Source organism: Emydura macquarii, unplaced genomic scaffold, assembly GCF_026122565.2.
Source record: "Emydura macquarii macquarii isolate MOO-44397 ecotype Brisbane River unplaced genomic scaffold, CSIRO-AGI_Emac_v2 contig_629, whole genome shotgun sequence".
Taxonomy (NCBI): domain Eukaryota; kingdom Metazoa; phylum Chordata; order Testudines; family Chelidae; genus Emydura; species Emydura macquarii.
In genome coordinates this window covers 5,394,518-5,413,260 of record NW_027130766.1, presented here as the reverse complement: position 1 = coordinate 5,413,260, position 18,743 = coordinate 5,394,518, and the positions used below count along the sequence as shown (strand labels likewise).

At 54.3% G+C, this 18,743-nt stretch overlaps 1 protein-coding gene across 2 annotated transcripts; it reads left to right on the top strand.

The window, feature by feature from the left end:
* The first annotated feature begins 1,178 nt into the window (after positions 1-1,178).
* Positions 1,179-12,463, top strand: SNX11 (sorting nexin 11). 2 transcript variants are annotated; one of them, XM_067541121.1, is made up of 7 exons: positions 1,179-1,219; positions 6,499-6,550; positions 7,056-7,142; positions 8,061-8,161; positions 8,712-8,810; positions 9,076-9,288; positions 11,092-12,463. In XM_067541121.1, exons 2-7 carry the CDS (start codon positions 6,527-6,529, stop codon positions 11,219-11,221), a joined length of 654 nt encoding a protein of 217 aa, XP_067397222.1. In that variant the 5' UTR covers positions 1,179-1,219; positions 6,499-6,526; the 3' UTR covers positions 11,222-12,463. The 2 variants fall into 2 exon arrangements, with proteins under 2 accessions (XP_067397222.1, XP_067397223.1); XM_067541122.1 differs by having other exon boundaries at positions 1,179-1,232.
* Positions 12,464-18,743: the final 6,280 nt, after the last annotated feature.

The following is an 18,743-nucleotide window of genomic DNA, read 5'->3' as shown; positions in this document are numbered from 1 at the left end:
TTCTCCCATCTTTTTTTTCCCCCCCCTTTTCCACTGTGACTGAAGAGGTGTCAACAGGCCACTTCACCTTGAACGGTCTCTTCGAATGTATATTAACCACTTACGTTAAACAATCTGTTCCACCTTGTATTTAGCTGTGACACTCCGGCCAAGTCTACACTGCAGACCTATGTCGGGATAACTACATTGCTCAGGGGTGTTTAAAATCCACACCCGAGTGACCTAGTTATACGGCTGGTGGTAACCCTCTGTGCAGACAGCACTATGTTGATGGGCGAGCTTGGTGAGGTGGGTTAACTACGGTAACGGTAGAAGCTCTCCCGTCAGCTTAGGACATCTTCACTAAGACCGTGTCCATACAAGCGCTTATGCTGGCAAAACTTTTGTTGCTCATGGGTATGGAAAAAACACCCCCATGAGCGGCATAAGCACTTGTGTGGACAGTGCTATGTCGGCAGGAGAGCGTCTCCCGTTGACATAGCAACTGCCGCTGGTTTAGGTGGCTTTATTACGTCGGTGGGAGAGTTCTCGCCCGCCCACATAACGCGGCTACACAAGCGCTCTTACAGCGGCACAGCTGGACCGACAGGGCCGTGCCGCTGTGAGGTTTAAGCGCAGACGACCTCTTCGGCGCGGGAGGTGCAGCTGGGTCGATGCAGAGTTTTAAGTGCCGACGTGCGTCTCCCAGACTTCCAGAACAGCTCGGTGTAGGCTGGAAAGCTGGTCTCTCTCACCAGCGCAGGCTGGGCCAACGAGAGCTCTCACCTCACCCAACCCGTGCTCCTGTGAGGCTGTTTACACACAGGGCACCAAACAAGTGCACAGGTCAGATAAGGCCTCTTCCTCCCAACACACCCACAATCCCACCTCCCATGCGCTCCTTTTCCATCTCTCTCCCTCCTCCTCTTCCAGCCTGTCCCGCCCTCCTTCACTTCCTCCTCCTCTGAGCCTTTCCTTGGCTGCACCAGCCTCTTCCTTCTTCTCCTTTGTCACTGCCTGGTCTGTCTTCCCGCTGGCCCACCTCCTGCAGGGCAGGGGAGGGGGCGTGCCCGCCTGCCCAGGACGGGAACTACATCTCCCAGCCTGCTCCTGGCTTCCACCGGAAGGAGCACGTGAGCTCGGCTATAAGGGAACGGGAGCCCGCACCTTCCCCTCTTAAAGGGGCCGGGGCCGGGGCCGGGGCCGGGGCCGGCTGGACGCGCCTGTCTTGCGGGAGGCGGTGAGGAGTCAGGGTAGGGGCGGTATCAGGAGCCGGCGGGGGGCGCTGGTTTTGGGGGAGGGGACTATGGCCAAGGGGGGGGGGAGAGAAGAGAGGGGAGGGTACCATGTCCAAAGTGGGAGGGGGTCAGAGGGGACCCTGGGGAGGGTACCATGTCCAAAGGGGGGAAGAGAAGAGAGGGGAGGGTACCATGTCCAAAGTGGGAGGGGGACAGCCATGTCCAAGGTGGGGGGGAGATAGGGGGACTGGGAAGGGGAGGGTACCATGTCCAAAGGGGGGGGTGCTGGTGCGTGTGGTGGGGGAGGATTGGTCTCTCTTCTAAAGGGGGGGGCTGGGCCCATCTCTCAAATTCTGCAGCCTGTTTGGAAGGTAGCCCCCCACACCACCCCACAGCTGGCCAGTCGGGGGCTGCAGCTGCCTGCTGGACCCTGGGCACAGGGTGGGCCTCTTGTACAACTAGAACCCCAGCCAGGCAAATAGAAACAAGGCGGGTTAGAGATGCTGTGTTACTGTAGCAATGCAACTTATTGTCAGCGCTCCTGTTGTGACTCGTAGGGGAATAACTGCTTGTCTCATGAGTCAGGCTCCACGGCCTGTGCTACTTCCCTGCCAATGGCACTGCCAGGAGATAAGACCACCACGGGTGGCAGGTTACCTTTGGTTGCTAAAATTTCAGCCGGCTAAGCAGGATACCCAGGTTTAGTGGGGTATTGCATTTGAAATAATAGGATTATATCATGCATTTGGATAGAAACCGCCTCCCCCGTTCTTCCCCACCTCAATTCAAATATATGTAGAGAAGGCCAGTGTCATAGTAACTTTTGGGTTGTTTTTTAAAAGTCTAGCTTATTGCATGGTGCAAACCTGAGGACAGATTCCAGAAGAACTCAGTATTTTGGGTTGCTGACACCTCTTGGAAATGTGGGTGAAATCCAAACCTCCCATCGATTTCAATGCAGCTAGGTTGAGGGAGAGAGGGAAGTGGGAGAGAAAGTGTTACAACTAGCACTTCTGACATCCTGAATCTTTATTTTAGGTGCTTAAACGAGAGCTGAGCTCTTCTGAAAACCTAGTCCCCATTGTAGGTGTTGAACCCTGTAAGATCTGGCTCCAGATGTCTAGAGGGATGTGGGCGGTGGGGGTAGCAGTTTGGGGTATTCTCACTAGAAGGAGAAGTCAAAGAAGAGTCTGTCCCTGAAACCTACAAAATTTTAAAAGAGAATCCTGCGTAGAATAGCTTCATCTAAAGGTGAGCTGCAAAAGGAGGAATGAAACTGGACTTGTTTCCTTTTCCTGCAATCCCAAAGATTCCCCTTAGAAATCTAGGTTTTGTCTAACTCTTAACCTGGGACACGTCTGTGGTGATGGGAGTCCTGGTATCTGAGAGAGGATTGAGACCTGACTAAATGAGGCTGGGTGAGCACCAGGTTATCTGTGCAGATAATTGACCTGGTGGGGATTTCTAGACAGAAGTGCCCCAGGTAACCCAGGCTTGTATGTGGTGTGGGGGAAAGAGAGGATGCTGGTGGTTGTGGTCAAAATTATTTATACCGTTTAAAAAAAAAAAAAAACCCCAAAGGCTTTTGAAACATTTACTCAACAAACACTTGGGAAGAAAGCACACCCTGTCAATTAAAGAGGAAGGAGCAAATGTGAGAGCCCCCAAGGAGACACTTGAGTCATCAAGGAAGTTCTCCAGCAAAAGAGACAAACTGGTATTCCTCATTTTTAAGGCAAAAGTCAGCCATTTTTAGATTTTTCGGAGGGGTGGAGCCAGACTCCTTTTATACTTCACAACAAAACTAAAGCCTTGCCTATATTCAAGGCTGCACTAGTTGAATTTTAAATCCGTTTAAATGCTGATTTAGCTACACCTAGTGAAGACACCCTTAATTGGCATTGCCAACCAAGAGGTCATGAGTCCGTCATGAGATCAGGTTAAAAATCATGAGATGTAAAGAGAATAATGTTAACTTCTTTTATTTGGCTTCTGTTTTTTGAGTCTGTAAGGGTCACATTTTTTCCATGGTTATGAGGGCTAGCAACTTTTAAAAAAAATTAAAGCTGAAACTCTCATTTATCATGTGACTCCAAGAGCTGGGGCTTTAAGAAAAATCCCAGGTATCATAAGATTTGATACCTCTGTTTAATCCGGTTTGAAGATGGTTTATGTAGATTTAGCTTAATTTGATTCCTTGCCAATTTAAAATAAATCTGTATAAACAAAGTTCAAATTGGATTAAGTGTGTCCTGGTGCAACTTTAAATAGAGACATGATTCAAAAATGCAATCAAACTTTTTTTTGCAGGTTGTCTTTAAACAAATAAAGGTGCTGGCAGTGTCTGAGACTCCAACTTTGCAGTACTAGCAACCTTTGAAGTGAAACTGACCACAAATAAAAGTGAAATCTCTTTCACTTTGGACCAGGAAAATAAATGATAAATGTGCTCCTCTGTCTCTCTCCCTCTCCCCCCTCAAAATCCACCAATCAATAAAGAGCAGAGTGACAAATTGGGTATTAAAAATTCATTTCTAATTTTAAGAGGTGCTAGATTTTAAAAAAAGAGCATTTGTTTTTAAGAATTTTTAGAAACAGTTGCAGCAAAAAACTGGTTTCTACACCATTTAAGCAACCTGTGTAGAAGGGCCAAACTTTGATAAATCCATGCTTAAAATCACTTTTTCTGGCTATTAAAAATGCTGTTCCATCCATAGTCAATGAAGACTAGGGTTCAGATCCCATCTACATAGCTACACCTTATATTTAGCCGGGACACTGAGTACACTTGTTGGGCCTGAAGAAGAGCTCTGTGTAAGCTCGAAGGTTTGCCTCTCTCCAACAGAAATTGGTCCAAAAGAAGCTATTACCCCCCCCCCTCCCCTCCCCTCCAACCCTGTCTCTCTAATATCCTGGGACCAACACGGCTGCACCAACACTGCATGTAAAGCCATAAATCCATCCCAAATCCTCAAACAGATTGCAAACAATCCAGCTGGAAGAAGTGAAGCCAGGACACCCTGGTTGGCCTCAACCCTGGTTGGCCTCAACACTCCTGATAAGTGAGTGGCCCAGATGTGTCTGCTACATAGAAAGCAAGTTGTACTGGTTTAAGAGCTTTATCTCTGAAATCTGCAGGGTCCCACTGGCTGAACTGTTGCCACAATTGGTTTTATCTGTTTCTCTTCAAACTATTGAGACCAAGTCAATTATGTTGCAGAACAGATATTGCAAACGGCTTAAGTCAGAAGCATTTAATGGTGCATCAAATCAACTGATGCCATCCAGTACAACTTGGAATTGCCAAAGGGGTGGAGCAAAGGAAGTGGTTTGCATGATGGTACTATGCTAATACCACCATCATGTAACTTAATTTTTAAAGTTTGATGGCTAATAATACATGGACCTCTTTTGGCCCCTCTTATTCAGGGCTTTCCAAGTACTTTTACGAAGGTAATTAACCCTCTGTCTGTGTTGGGAAGAAGATGGGTGTTGCTTATCTGTTTATACAGCACCGTGGGGCTTGGTTTGTGACTAGGGCATGCATATGCTACCCCAACAAATAATCAGTATAATTACAGATGTGGAAGCTGAGGCACAATGGTTGTGCTGCTTGCCCAAGGCGTGTTGGAAGAATTGAAAATAGACTCGCAGTCTCTAACTACTAGATGACCCTGGCCCCGTTGTATAGCTTACCGGGACAGCTGGGGAGGCTGTCTGCTTTTTGGATTCCATAGCAGAAGTTAAAGTGTAATCCTTCCTCCAAGGTTACGTTGGGTATTGGCAGAACGTGAAATTGAAGCAGATGCATTATACATTGTGATAAGTCTGAAGGGGTGGGAGCAGGGGCTGTAAAGCATCACAAGATGGGATCTCCACTTCCTCCCCGCCCCCTCCCTTTTTTTTTTTTTTTTTGGCACCACAACCTCATCAGTGTTTGCTAGGGTGAGCTGAACTTTTATTACGGTGAACTGCAAAAATCAGTCAAGTTCCCAACACGGGGCATGAATCAAGTCACAGCTGTTTTAAGAGGATAACGTCCTCCGTGGTCTAACAAAAGCTGAGGCCATCTTCAGCCATCCTCCTGACCCATGCATGCACGCATTCAGGACTTAATGAATCCACATGGTGGACTCAGATGTCTCAGCCTACGTGGCTGGTATTAAAACAACCACAAACATATGAGAACTGGGTGGAACGGAACTATCCTTTCAACTGATCTCTCTTAGTTTTGGAAGAACTGAACTAATGTCCTGTCTGATCACCAGTTATTACTTATTATGTGTATTACTGTAATACCTGGGACTGCATTGTGCTAGGCATCAACACAGGGCAAAAAAAGACTGGTTTTGGCTAGAAATGTAACTTAGCCGTAAGGCGAGATGTGGTGGCAAAAGTACAGTTATCTTGGAGGCGGGTGGGGAGGGAAATATCCTACAGACACCCAGGCACAGATGGAAAATCTGGTGATGCTGACTCCACCCTTCACCTTTCCAAGGTAAAATAATAGAGTCCATGCACTCTGTGTGCAAGCCATTTGAATTAGACCTTAAAAGCAGGGGTCGTCTCTGCCCTGCGTAGACCAAGATTCTGGCTTGTCCTTTCTATGAAAGGGGGTTTGCGTAAAACTACCTCTGTCACTGTTTTGCTGTGCAGCAGCTACCTACAGCTCCCTTCCCCTTCCCCCACCCCCACCCCCAGAGCTGACTGAATTTCTGTAGTGCTACGTACACAGAAGTGGAAAGCGCTCTGGGATGAGAGGTGCTATAGAAAGGTCAAATATTCTAGCGTAACAAGTGTTTTCCAATAGTCTCTACTGCTAACGGTAGCTCTCCTCAGCCAGAGTCGGTGCTCTTGCTCATCAAGACACAAGCTTCCTTACACGCTCTGGGAGTGCTGCCTCTGTATCCCTGCTGGGCTGAGACGCTCAGATCGGAGCCTGGCTCTCCTGGAGGAACAGGGCTGAGTATTGCTGCTAGGATGGCAGAGCTGCACCGCTCTAGCGTTTTAGTGATGACGCTCGTACGCTGACGGGAAAGCTTAAAAGGCGAATGTGGGAATGGGAGTAGGGGAAAATGGGGAACCCTGGCATAGGGGGAAAGGGTCCAGAATCTCTTGCAGTGGGGAGATTGGGGGACATGGTGTGGAGGGCAGGAAGGAATGGGGGGAGGGTGCATCACCTCCCACTGCGCATGTGAGCTTGTAATGAGTCCAGGCACCTGTAGCCTAGAGTCAGATCGGCCTCATCTAACTGAGGGTCTGTTTGTTTTCATCTGGACAGATGCTTCCCTCTGGGCTCGGGCTGTAGGATGTTGGACAATCAAGAGCAAGAAGTAAGGCTCTCCCTTTCTGCCCCTTCCTGTGCCGTGTTTGGGGGGGGGATGGCAGGTTGGGGGATGCATGGAGCCTTGGAATTCAGTCCAAGATCTAACCCTAGTGGTGAGAGAGTTAGCACTGGCAAAGCGGGAGCTACACAGATGGGGAGGGAGTCCTTAGCTGGCATTTGAGTGGATAACGCAAAGGGCCAGGTGGGGGTTCTGGTCTGGATGGTCAGGGCAGGAGCTGTGTGCATCGCGTGACTGCTGCAGCATGGGGCTTTAAGGGTAGGACGGGCTGGGAGGGTTATAGTTTGGGGACTCACCAGGTAGAACAAACCTCAGGGCATGGCTGGGACACTTACCCTTCAAGGTCTGGTTGTGTCCAAGATCTGTGCCCAACTTCTTGAAGGCAGCACCACTTGCCTGTTCTTGCTGCTCTCTGCCGTGGGTTACAGCTGGGTGATGGGACGTCAAGGAGAGGCTGTCGGGATGGGGTAAGGAAACGTTTCTCTGCCCTCAGGAGCTGACCACTGTGCGTGTTCAGGACCCTCGGATCCAGAACGAAGGCTCCTGGAATTCCTATGTGGATTATAAAATCTTCCTCCATGTAAGTGCAGAGTGGCACTTGGGACTGTGGGAATGGAGCTAGGCAGCAGCGCGGAAGCATCCCGGCCCTGATTCGAATGCTGCACTGCGTTGTCACCTATCCCAGTGTAAAGCGGGTGTAAAACTCTACGTCCCGACCCGGCACCACTTTGTGCTGGTGTATGAGACTCCACAGGATGCAGGAGAATAGGAGCCCCGGGGCTGCTGCCCTCCAATCAATTCAAATCCCAGCACGGTCAACTAAGCCGCTCCTCGCTGGATAAATCAGGTGCTGTGTGTGGGTGCCCTGTCTGCTCTGATGTTAAAGATGCCATGAAACGGGGGTTTGTGTCAGGCTCCTTGGCCGAAATTCCCCTTTGTAGTTATGCAGTTTAATCCCTTCCCGTTGCAGAGGTGTCTGCGGGATCCTGCTGTGTAGAGCTGGCTTAGCGCTGTGCGGTTAGCAACGCTTTAACCAGCTGGTCTTTCAATCATGTTTCACCCCCACCTATGAGGGAAGCCTTTTCTGCAGGCACCTGTCTAGGTAATTCAATGATCCCTTGCACCGGGGTGTCAGAGCACCTGGGAGGGACGTTAAATGACTTGTCCAAGTACCCACAGCAAGCTGGAGCCATGATTAGAGCATAGTTCCAGGTTCTCAGCTCCTTGTCCGGGCCATTAAACTATGCCACGCCCCCACTAGCTTGCACTTAAAGGCCAGCTGCTCCCTGATGTCAAAAGATCGGCTTGGAACCTCTGCTTGCAACTTCCTGTCACAGTCTAGTTCCGATCAGAAAACTCCCATATAGTCGCACGGGACAGCAGGACCTTATGGGAAGAATGAGCTGGCATGGAGGGGAAATCTGTGCCCCCCCCCGGCATCATAGAATGAGCCACCTCTGACCTTTCCCTCCCTCCCTCCCCTTGTCTCATTTCACAGACCAACAGCAAGGCCTTTACTGCCAAGACGTCGTGCGTGCGCAGACGGTACCGCGAGTTCGTGTGGCTGAGGAAGCAGCTCCAGAAAAACGCAGGCTTAGTGTAAGTGTGCGAACTTCCTCCTTCACCTTCCTAAAGCCAGACCCCAGCGTCCCCTTAGCATAGAGGTGTTGAGTATCCTGGAGCTTCCGCAGAACAAGGCATTGTAGGCAGAGGAGAGCGGAGAGAGATTCCAAGTCTGAGACTCCTCCATGTCAGGAAGTCAGGGAAGCTGGGGTCTAGTAACAGACTGTGACCAGGGGCCAGTCACATGGGGCTGGAGCGAGTGAGTGAGTGCCCAGCACCAGCACAGATACCCAAACAAAGGCCAGACATCCTTCAGCTCAGGACCCAAAGGACTCGCCTCCGTGAAAATCGGGCCCCTCTCCCTGGGCATTCTCTTGCTGCTTATGGCCGTGGGGAGAGAGGGTGTCTGAAGCCCTAGCTGCTCAAACGCTGGCTGTAACGCTCTCTGAAAGTTGGTGATACTGTTTGCACGAGGCAGGCTCCAAGCTGCTTCCCCCACCACGTCCGTCCATCGCCCGTCCCCTCGTTCCGCTCCTTCAAGTCTGCGGATACTGAGCCATTTCCTTCCTCTGCTCTGTTTCCTCAGGCCTGTCCCAGAGCTGCCAGGGAAATCCACCTTCTTTGCGGGCAGCACCGATGAGTTCGTTGAGAAGCGGAGACAGGGGCTCCAGCAGTTCCTGGAGAAGTGAGCAGAGGGGATGGGACCCTCGGACTCGGCTGGAAGGGTGGTGCCTGTCTGGGGTCAGGGAAGAGTGTTACGGCTAAGGAGCCTGGGCTGGGAGGGAGTAATGCTGGACGAGCAGCAGGGGGAGGGGGCATGGAAACGATCAGGATCATCTTCAGCAGGACCCTCCGCTGACCTTGCTGCCTACCAACTCCTGTGGCTGGTACGCAGCCCCAGGGACTGTACCACGTTCTGCATTGTCCCCTCGCTTCCTGTCTCTCTCCAGAGTCGTGCAGAACGTGGTCCTCCTGTCGGACAGCCAGTTGCATCTCTTCCTGCAGAGCCAGCTGCCGGTGCCTGAGATCGAGGCGTGCGTGAAGGGCCAGAGCCCCCTGACTGTCACGGACGCCATCCTCCGCTACGCCATGTCTAACTGCGGCTGGGTGCAGGAAGAAGACACCGGCTCTGCTCTGGTGGCCGGGGCAGGGCTCTGCAGCAGGTACTGGGAGCAATCTGAGGGACTTGACACTTGAGGATTGTGTTGCAGTGAGACCAACAGCTGGCACCAGGATAAGAACCAATCAGGATACATTTGGAGCTGACCTGTGCTAGCTAGACCAGAGTCTGCAAATGGCTGGAACCTGTCTGTGCCCTGCCCAGACAAAGCAGGGACCCTGCTAACCTGTAACATGGCTATGGGCCTTACAACAGCTTAGCCACTGCATGGGTTGTAATGTGCTTTGCTGCGATGCTCCCACAGAACACATCAAACCCCAATGTGGATGGGTCTCTAATTCACACAGGCCATAGATCTTACAACATGAGCACCTTCTTGTGCCTAGGATTTGTACTGATTTCCATCACTCCCTGAGTCAGTGTCCCCAGGCTGTCAGCTGCCCCTCTCCTCAGGGGGGCGTAGTCGAGTCAGGGAGCTAGACCTCAGGCGCCTAGAGTAGAATCTCACTAAACCTCCTGTGTGATGTGGGGGGAGTTCCCTCTGCTCTGAGCAGCGATTTCATAGAGAAGTGCTGTAGTGAAGCCTCTTGCAAGAACTTCACGCCCCTGTCCCCAGGGTTTGTCGGTGTTGAGAATACTTTGTATTCCAGCGCCACCCGAGGATACTGGCTGGTGCACAGAGGCAGCCATGCAAAATCCTAGTTGCTTGAGGAGTGGAAATGTGTCTCTCACCCCGGCAAATGGTGGGAGAGATGAATGCAGCCTTGAAAGCATTGTGCCTCGGCTGCTAGACCAGCTGCAATAAGCCATTGTGGAGGTAAATGAACCCCCGCTGTATTGCTTGTATGTTCTCTTGCTAACTAACTAACCAAATTCTTTAACTGGTGCTGCCCCCTTTCCCCCCAGTTAGGGAGACCTTGGTGCAGGCTCAGCCCAGGCCTAGCAAAGGTTCCAGGTGCCCCGTGCTCCTTGGGTCAGATGCTTTAACCTGTCCCCCTTTCTGGCTCTGAATATCCTGCACTCCCACCGCGTCTCACTCTTGGTTTTAAATAGCAGGAGCAGAGTCATGGGTGGGTTCCAGCCAGAGGCCCGTTTTTAAGAGCCCTTCTGGTTTAAGGAGGGGTTTGGAATGAATACAGTGAGCCAGGCTAACGGGAAGGTATCCATCCAGCTCCTCAGGCTAGCTGCATCGCCAGCTCAGCTGCCAATGCCGTAAGTGCCTCCCCGGTGACTCCTCTCCTGGCCCCACCGACTGATTCTCCCATCTCTTCCTCCCCCTCTTTGCTGCTGCTTTTGGTGGCCGGGGTGGCTGGAAGCGGGGGAGTGGTGCAGGGGCATGCAGAGCTGGAGGAAGGGAGCAGGTGGCTCGTTGAGCAGGATCCCCGTCCTGCTTCTAGGGCCAGCTGCGGAAGAGGGCCCCCCCCCCGTGGGTGCATGGAGCAGAGGCTGCTGGTGGGAGGCAGGTGGTTGAAAAGAAGCTGCCTGCTGCTCTCTCCCCTCCATGGGAACACTTGTGTGGAGGTGGCGGAGGTGGGCCTGGGGTATGGCAATTTTCCCAGCGTCCCACTGCTCCTCCCAGGATCGCTTGGGCTGGGGGCCAGCTGGAGGGAAGCAGCCTTTGGCACATTTAGCTCCTAGTGCTGCTGGCTGCTTGGCACCGACAATCACCGGAACTGGGGGATAGGAGTGGAACGAGCAAGGTGCTGTCGCAACTCCTCCCTCGATGCCTCACTGCTCCAGGGCAGGATGCGTGTGTAGCATCGAGGCCGGCCCTGGAAAGCTGGGGCTGCGCATCTTGCCCTGAACCCTGCTCCTTTCCTGACTCTCTTGTGCCTTCTCTCCGTAGCTGCTCTGGTCTCGGAAGCCCCCCTGTTCGGAGCTGCCCGAAATCCCCTTCGCGCTGGAGCGACTTCGGCATGGAAGACAACCACTCGGATAGTCTGGATTCTCCTATGAAGCAACCGGAGACGGAATAAGCAGCATGGACAACCTTGTGCGCACCCTGTCTGGGAGCGGTGGCGCTTACTCTGCAGAGAGATGAGGACGGCAGCCGAGTGGCTCCCACTGGTGCGGGATCAGGGCCGTATGCGGTATGTGGTCCTCAGCCCCCTCTACTTCCAGCAGCTAGTGAACACTTCCCACTGTCTCTGGACTGTCCTCTTGTTAGCAGGTGCTGTGTGAACATGCAACTGAGCCATATGAAAAGGGAACCTGTACTTAGTAGAACTTGAGTTTATTACTCCCAAGGGCTTTGCTCTTATGTGGGAGGTGGGGGGTTGTGTGTATTAGGGATAGGGGCTGTTAGAAAACAAGAGCCCGCTCCCTTGATCTTGGCTTGATCCTCCATCTCCTTGGAGCTGTCTCGGGGCCGAACGCTCATCAGCGCAGAGATCCTGCGGGATAGATGTTTTCTGGCTCCCTGGGCAGAGCTGCTCTCACGCCTTGCCCAGCAGCAGACCAGCCGGCTGTCCTAGCCGTGCCCCGTGGATTCTCGTTCCTAGACCCAGAATTCAGACTTCGTAGCATTCCTCTCTGAAAAACCGACGGCTGCGTGGGCGCCAGGAGCGCTGCTTTGCACGTACGACGGCCACCTTGCAACAGCTGCTGTGGGGCGGCCTTGCCTCAGCTGTGCTGAGCCGGAAGCCCGCATGCTGGGTATGGATACCACCTCCACACCTGAGTCCTCCTGGCAGGGCTCAGCATGCAGGCTTGGTGCAGCTGGAATGAGCAAACGAGCTTCCCGCGGGGGCTCTAGAGAGCAGGATTGATTCCTCCATTGCAGGTGGGGTAGGGGGATGTGGTGTGGTGGGATGATGAGGCTGGACGGTCCTTCGTGCTCCCCTCTTGTGTGGGATCCCTCTCCAGCTGTACCTCCCAGCAGGAGAGCAAACATTTTTGCTAGCACAGACCTGCCTGAGCCGGACGGCCAACTGGAGATGCAGATGGCAAAGGGGAAGGGAGAAGAATGATGCTCATCGCCAGCCGTGGGGGAGGAGAACAGAGGAGAGTCCCCTACTAGAGAATGGATGATTTTCAGCCACGGCTACCATCAGGGCATCTCTGCTTTCAGCCCGTGGGCTCCATTTGTTCAATCCCATGTTCTCTGGGACTGCTCCCTGCACCCCTCGTGTCTTACCACCAGTCCACCCGCTGGCACGGTCATGGCTCGGAAGGCAGAGCTCAGAGGCTCTGGCCTGAAATAAAAGTGTAATATATGAGACTGTTGGTGTAGGTGTTTTGTAGGGTGGGAGGACAGCATAAGGGACTGGGAGGGACCTAGGCTGAGCAGGGAAGATTAATCACAAGTGGCTTATGCTGAAAGAAATAATGGGGCTGATGCATCTTTTTTTAAGCAATGGGTTTGAGGCTGGGGCTGAGGCCACCAGAGAGAATCCCTGCTACGTGCAACTGACACACTGGATCTTGACAGCTGCACCTGTGTGGGGTGGAGGGGAGAAAACGCTTTTCCTCCAGCCTGGGCTCCCCAAAGGATACTTTGCCTCAATGGCATCTTTCCCTCAAGGGTCCTACGGCGACTGACCCAGGGGCCTCTCTCATCCTCCCATTGTGGCAGGGCATGGCCGCGGCCCTGCCGGAGACAATCTGACTCCCCTCTGGTGCAGTGGACCCACTGCTAGCTGCCAGCTGGCTTTAGTGCTGCTGAAAGGTGGTGGAGTGGCACCAGGGGGAGCAGGACCTTGGGCCTAGTACCCATCAGAAAAGCAGAGGGAGCGGGGGGGAAAAGGGGCTTGGTTTCTGGGGTGTGCGCGCATGTGGTTTCAGAATGGGAGGGAAGCAGGGGGTGACAGAGGCTGGCACTGATGCTGCTAGCCCTTCTCCATGGGCAGCGGCACATCAGCCTTCGCTCTGCCCGTCCCCTCAGTGAGGTCCTTTCTCCCTTCTTGTAGTGCTCCTCCTCCCTTCTGCTGCTGCAGGGGCCAGAGAGAGCAGCAGGGAGGTGGTGCTATAACACAACACCCAGCGCTTGCCTACAGCGAGGCTGGGGCTGGGCCATGCAGGCTGGGCTGGGGGGAAGGTGAGGCTTAGCTAGTCTAGACGGCATTTCCCCCCACTACTCCCGCTGTCGGCAATGGACCACGCTCCCAGAACCAGCACCTGTCACCAGTACTCCACACTGCGTGGGCGAGGGCCAGCAGCAGGACTTGTGCTGCGAACAGCTTGGTGGATTACGCTGTACCTCGCTCACCGGCGCTGACTGCAAGGGCTTAGGTGGTTGCTGGGCCTGGATGTGCAAATGAAGTTGGGCATCAGACTGAGAGCGGGGTGAGCTGTCTCCAGCCGCCTGTAGGGTGAGGTTTTTCCTTCCCCCTTCTTGACAGGGGCATGTTAGTGGGGACAGGGAGCGGGGAATTGAAACCTACAGAGGAAAATCTAAAGGGTCAGAAGAAGTTCATTTAGAAAACCTGACAGATGCTGGCTAATAGGAGCCGCTCTGCCGATTGGTTGGGGCTGGCGTGTGAATATTCATGAGAGCACAGTTCCAAATGGTGCAGCTGTGAAGCCAGCTGTGCCTGCAGCTCTGATCTAGAAACTTCCAGCCCGGAGCTGGTGGGGTTGGCTAAGCAGCCGAAACGCCAGACTGAGAGCGGCCAGGCAGGGGCCGTCCCTGCTCCTCTCTGGGGCAGCAGAGCTCCGGCTCCACGCTGCACCCTTTGGTGCTGAAGCCAGGCTCTCAGAATCTCAGCATGCAGCTGGCGCTGGCCTGGGCTGCCCTGGTTGAGGAGATTCCTGCCAGCGCGCAGCCTGTCCTGGGGTTTTCCCTTTAACACTGACTTGGAGGCAGCAGCTCACGCTCCTCTCTGCAGCGACCTTGGTTATCAAGCATGCTGGGTGTGTTTGACAAACATACTGAGCTAAAATCCTTATGGGGGCAGTGCTATAGGGGGTGCAACGAAGGCACTCGCTCCAGCCAAAGCTTTGACACCTATCTCTGGCACAAATGCTGCTAGGAGCGGGCTGAAACTCTTTACAAAGTGACAGTGGGGAAGGGGCGGAAGTTTTCTTCGGAAGCTGTCTGGCATGTTATGCTGGGCTGCTGCTTAGACAGCTTCTACCCCTGAGCCGGCTGCATCTTCGGGGCAGGCAAAATTATTTCTAAAGGTGCTGATCAGCCTTGCACCAGAGTCATGCAAACGTTTCCCCTCGGACACAAAATCTACCCATTTTTCCCAAGGAGGGTGGGACCAAAATCCCCCTAACGCTGGATGGGCTTGACCAAAATAGAAATGATTCAGGCCGAGTGGCGTTTCTGGGTTAGCAAGCCAGCACTTGGGCTCCCCAGCCATGAACGCTGCTGGAGCAGTGGGGTCAAGCAGAGCCATTACACCTATGAGATGCTTTCCAGAGAGGCAGCTGGGCTCTAGTACCGCTCGAGACGGCTGCTTACAATGCTGCGAGGCTGGGAGATGCCGGTCTGATGACGGTGTGGAGCAGGTTGTGTTCCCTTGCGGCAGATGAAGGGCTTGTATCGCTGTTGAATGCTGGTTAGCAGAGCCACCGGGAACCTACTGCTTCCACGCCGAGCAGGGGGAGTGCTGGGTGCTCAGCACCGGTGAAAGTCATGGCGTTAGCTGGGTGGGAAATGGGGAACAAGCCCTTCCCCCCTATGCAGTAGCTCTTCTGGGGGAGGATTACTGAGACCCCAGCTCTCTCAGCCCTCTGCACCATTCAGCGTTTCTCTTGGCAAGAACATGCCTCTTTAATAGGGAAAGTAATTTTGCTGCTGCTGCCAGCAGCATGGAAGCCAGAGTGGCAATTGGGGTGGGTAAACGGCCGGCCCGTGCCCACCGCAGACACATTAAGCAAAGGGCCGCTGGGGCATCTGTGGATTGACGTGGAACCAGCCAGCTGAGACGGGGCTGCAGGCAGGTGCTGGGCTAGGAGAGAACTGCTTCCTTCCAGCAGGCTGCGGGCTGGGATCCTGAGGGCAGGTCTGTGACAGGCGCACAGAGCAGTTCAAGGTAACCTTTCTCTTGCCATGTGGCTGAGGCCTTCTTTAGATTACTCCTCCCCAAAACTTGGCATAAACCCAGCCGCTCTGTCTGGAAGCAAGCCAGGCTCTTCAGACAGCTCATCCTCTCCAGCTCCTCAGGAGGCCTGTCTCTCAAGTCTGTGCAAACAAAGTGTAGCCCACGTACCACCCATCCAGCTCCAATGGAGAGAGGGAGGAGCCCCCCCCCACTCCCGGCCCTGTCTGATCAGAATTACAGGCTAGAAGCAGCTACCGCCCCAGCGCTAAGCCGCCTGCCGCCTCTCGAGCTGGCCTTTCACCTGCCAACGGGGAAGCCGCTGCTCCTTAAAGCCAATCGCCTGCTGTACAGAGGAATAACCAGCCATAGAATTTATCGCCGAGCACGGGCTTGCCGGCTGGGCCCTGCAGTTCCCGTCCCGTCCCGCCCCGCCCCACGCTGGCAATGGAGGGAGCAGGGTGTCCAGGGACTGGACGCCTGGAGCACCCCTGATAAAAGTCTTCCTTGCCTACAGCTAAGGTCTCTTGCTGAGGGGGTGAGCTAAGAGGAGAGGGGGCTTCCTGCTTTCCAGCCATGGGAAAGCTCCCGTGTCACTCAGAGCCCAGGCAGCCTTTACCTGGGGCAGGGCTGGAGTTAGTCCTGGGGCGGCCACCAGCTGACTAGCATAGGTGTCACCGCTGCCCTCTCCTGGATGGAATCAGACCTGCTGCATGCCATAGGCCCTTTACTGCTAACGGAGATTCCTAGCACACAAGAGGCAGGGCTGTGCTGTTGGAGCAGGAATTGGCCAGTACTCTCCTTGTTGGCCCTAGGAAGGGCCAAAGGGGCCCATCCTGCAGCATGGGGAACCATAGGGAGAGCAGGATCAGGCCTTCAGTACAGTGGCTGGTGCTGCATGGGGCAGGGGCCCTCTCACATAACCCTACTGGGGTCAGGCGTGAGAGTCACACCTGTGTACCCCACGAGCCAAGCCCTGCCCATGCGTATGCTTTGATCAGCAGTGAAAGCATTAACAAAATGTAAAGTCGTTGTCATTAGGCTTCAGAGTCAACACCCCACTGAGCTGAATGTGCGCACCTTCTTTAGAGTGACTGTTCTGGGCTGCCTGCAGACTCATGCAGACATCGTCTCAGCCTCCCAGCAGCAGAGACTTGGGTGGGTGTTTTTTCAGAGGAAACCAGCCATCACACCAAACATCAGCCCCCCCGGCTACCATACGCAGGCCCGATTCCCCCACTCCCTGCACCCCTGAGTGCCCCCAGCGTCCTACTGCGCTGCAATCGCCCCCCTAGGAGCATCACGCGGACACCTGCCAGCGGGGAGAGAAGACAGCACGGCAGCAGAATCATTGCACCCTCCTGCATGCCAGGAGGCTCAAATATGTGCACCAATTACAGGACAGCTGTTCAACCCGCTGAAGGGGGAAGGAGGGACCTGTCTCTTTAAGAGCCCTCCCAGTGAGTGATGAGGGCTGAGAGATGCAGGCAGTCAGGCCCTGATTAAACACTCATTGTGCAGAGCACGCTTAGAAGATTACTGTAATTACAATCCAGTCCCAGCAGAGGGACGAGCTCCAGTCCTGGTAATAACCCGGCCAGGTGCCTTTTTCCCTAGACCGGCAGGAACCAGCTCCCTGGCATCCTTGGCTGCTGCCAAAAGATCTAAGGAAGCTGCCCATGGATCTGGCCTAGGCGGGGCTGGGCCCTGGGGCAATGCGGCTCTCTGCACATACAACAAACCCCAGGTCCCTGAATTCAGGGGCAGCGACCGATTCACCCTCCATTGCGCCCCCCGCCCCTCCAGTGGGTGACTGGCAATGTGCTTGTACTAATGGGTCTTTCCCATCTCCACCCTGCTCCCTGTGACACGGCTGCAGAAAACTGGGCTGAGCTGGGCTGGTGGTGTGGACAGGATGGGAGATCACCTACTGTTCAGCACCCACTGCTGCAAAATCTAAACATCATAGGATGGGGATAGATCAGCCGGAGCCGTAACTCCAACCCTTACAATCACTTGAATCACTTGGGGGGCTGCTCCATCTCACCAGACCCAGGGGGTGTGGCAGGGGCATGCCTACACCCCAGCTGCTGTAAGGGCCCATATTATTATTATTTACATTACCGTAGCGTCTAAGAGCTCCAGGCATGGACCAGGATTCCCTGGCGCTAGGTGCTGTACAGATACAGAACAAAAAGAGAGTCCCTGCCCTGAAGATCTTACCATGGCATACCTTTGGGAACCCGTCTGGGCTGCCTTAACCACTGCTGGAGACTGAAGTGCACCCAGCGGTTCTAGAGTAGGGAAGATTGAGCCACTTACCATCTGTCCCTGCACCGGGCTCGGAGGCAGGGCCTTGCACTCCAGGATCTCAAGCCACAGGTGACTGTGGCCCCGCACAGTTTCCAGGACTCCTGGGGATGATAGCACGGGTGATTAGGAACGGGCTGGTGCTAAAGCACGGCTCAGGGTGCTCTCGGTGTACCTGCCTGCCCTTCCTGTGGGTGGAGAGAAGGTTAACTCCCCTGAGGCGTCGGTCTTTGCCTTTCGCTCACCGCTAAGGAGCCCAAAGCGTGTTACAAACTACCCAGGAGAGGTGAGTCCATGGCGAGGAAGGTGGTTTTGCCCAGCATGTTTCTGGACAGTCTAAAACTCACCCCAACCCAGCAGCCTCATAGCCCCTGCGTGCGGTGGGAACGTTTCCCTTATAAACAGAGGCACATCAAGGCGAAGGCCCAGCTCTCACTCCCATTGATTTCGATGGGCAATAGGTGCCTTGGTACCTCTGAGCTCGGCTTACACAGCTTGCTCAAGGACACAGCGCATCGGTGGTGGAGCAAGGAACCGAAAGCAGGGCCCTTGCCTTGCCCGGAGCCTCACCCTGCCAGCCTTTCCACCTGCTCAGGCTGACTCGATCGCGGCGTTTCAGCCCCAGCGGCCTCTTGCTGAGGTTGGACCCACTTCTCAAGCTGGCTGGGTTTTGGACTCTTGCTAGCTACTGCGGTCCTCCCCCCCCCCCCCCCGGTCACTTGTCCCCACTGTTGCTATGTCCAACAGGACCCAAGCAACAGCCAGGGTGTGGCTCCAGACCCAGCTCTCCAGCCCCTGCCTCCTGAGTTTTAGCCACAAACGCATCCCTCTCCCAAGCACGTCTGAGCTGAGGGCTGGCAGGCGCCAGGGGAGGTCTGGCGGGCTGCCCGATTTGGAGGGCCTGAGATGGATGCAGGGAGGCCGGGCATAGGTCACTCCTCCAGCTTGTGGACGGGGCTGGTGTTTGGCCTTGCACGTTTCAGCAGGGACGGTTGGCAGCATGCAAAAGCTGCCATCTGCACCATGGGCTATATGGAGCCCAGTCAGGCAGGGAGGGGAACATCTGACAGCTCTGAGTCCCTTCCTCCTGCCCAGCTGCGGCTGCTTCCCCTCCCACTCCCCCCCACCGTGCCTTGCTGGCAGGTGAGCTGTCTTGGCACGATGGCTGGTGGAGCAGCAAAACTAATTGGAGCTGTCAGGG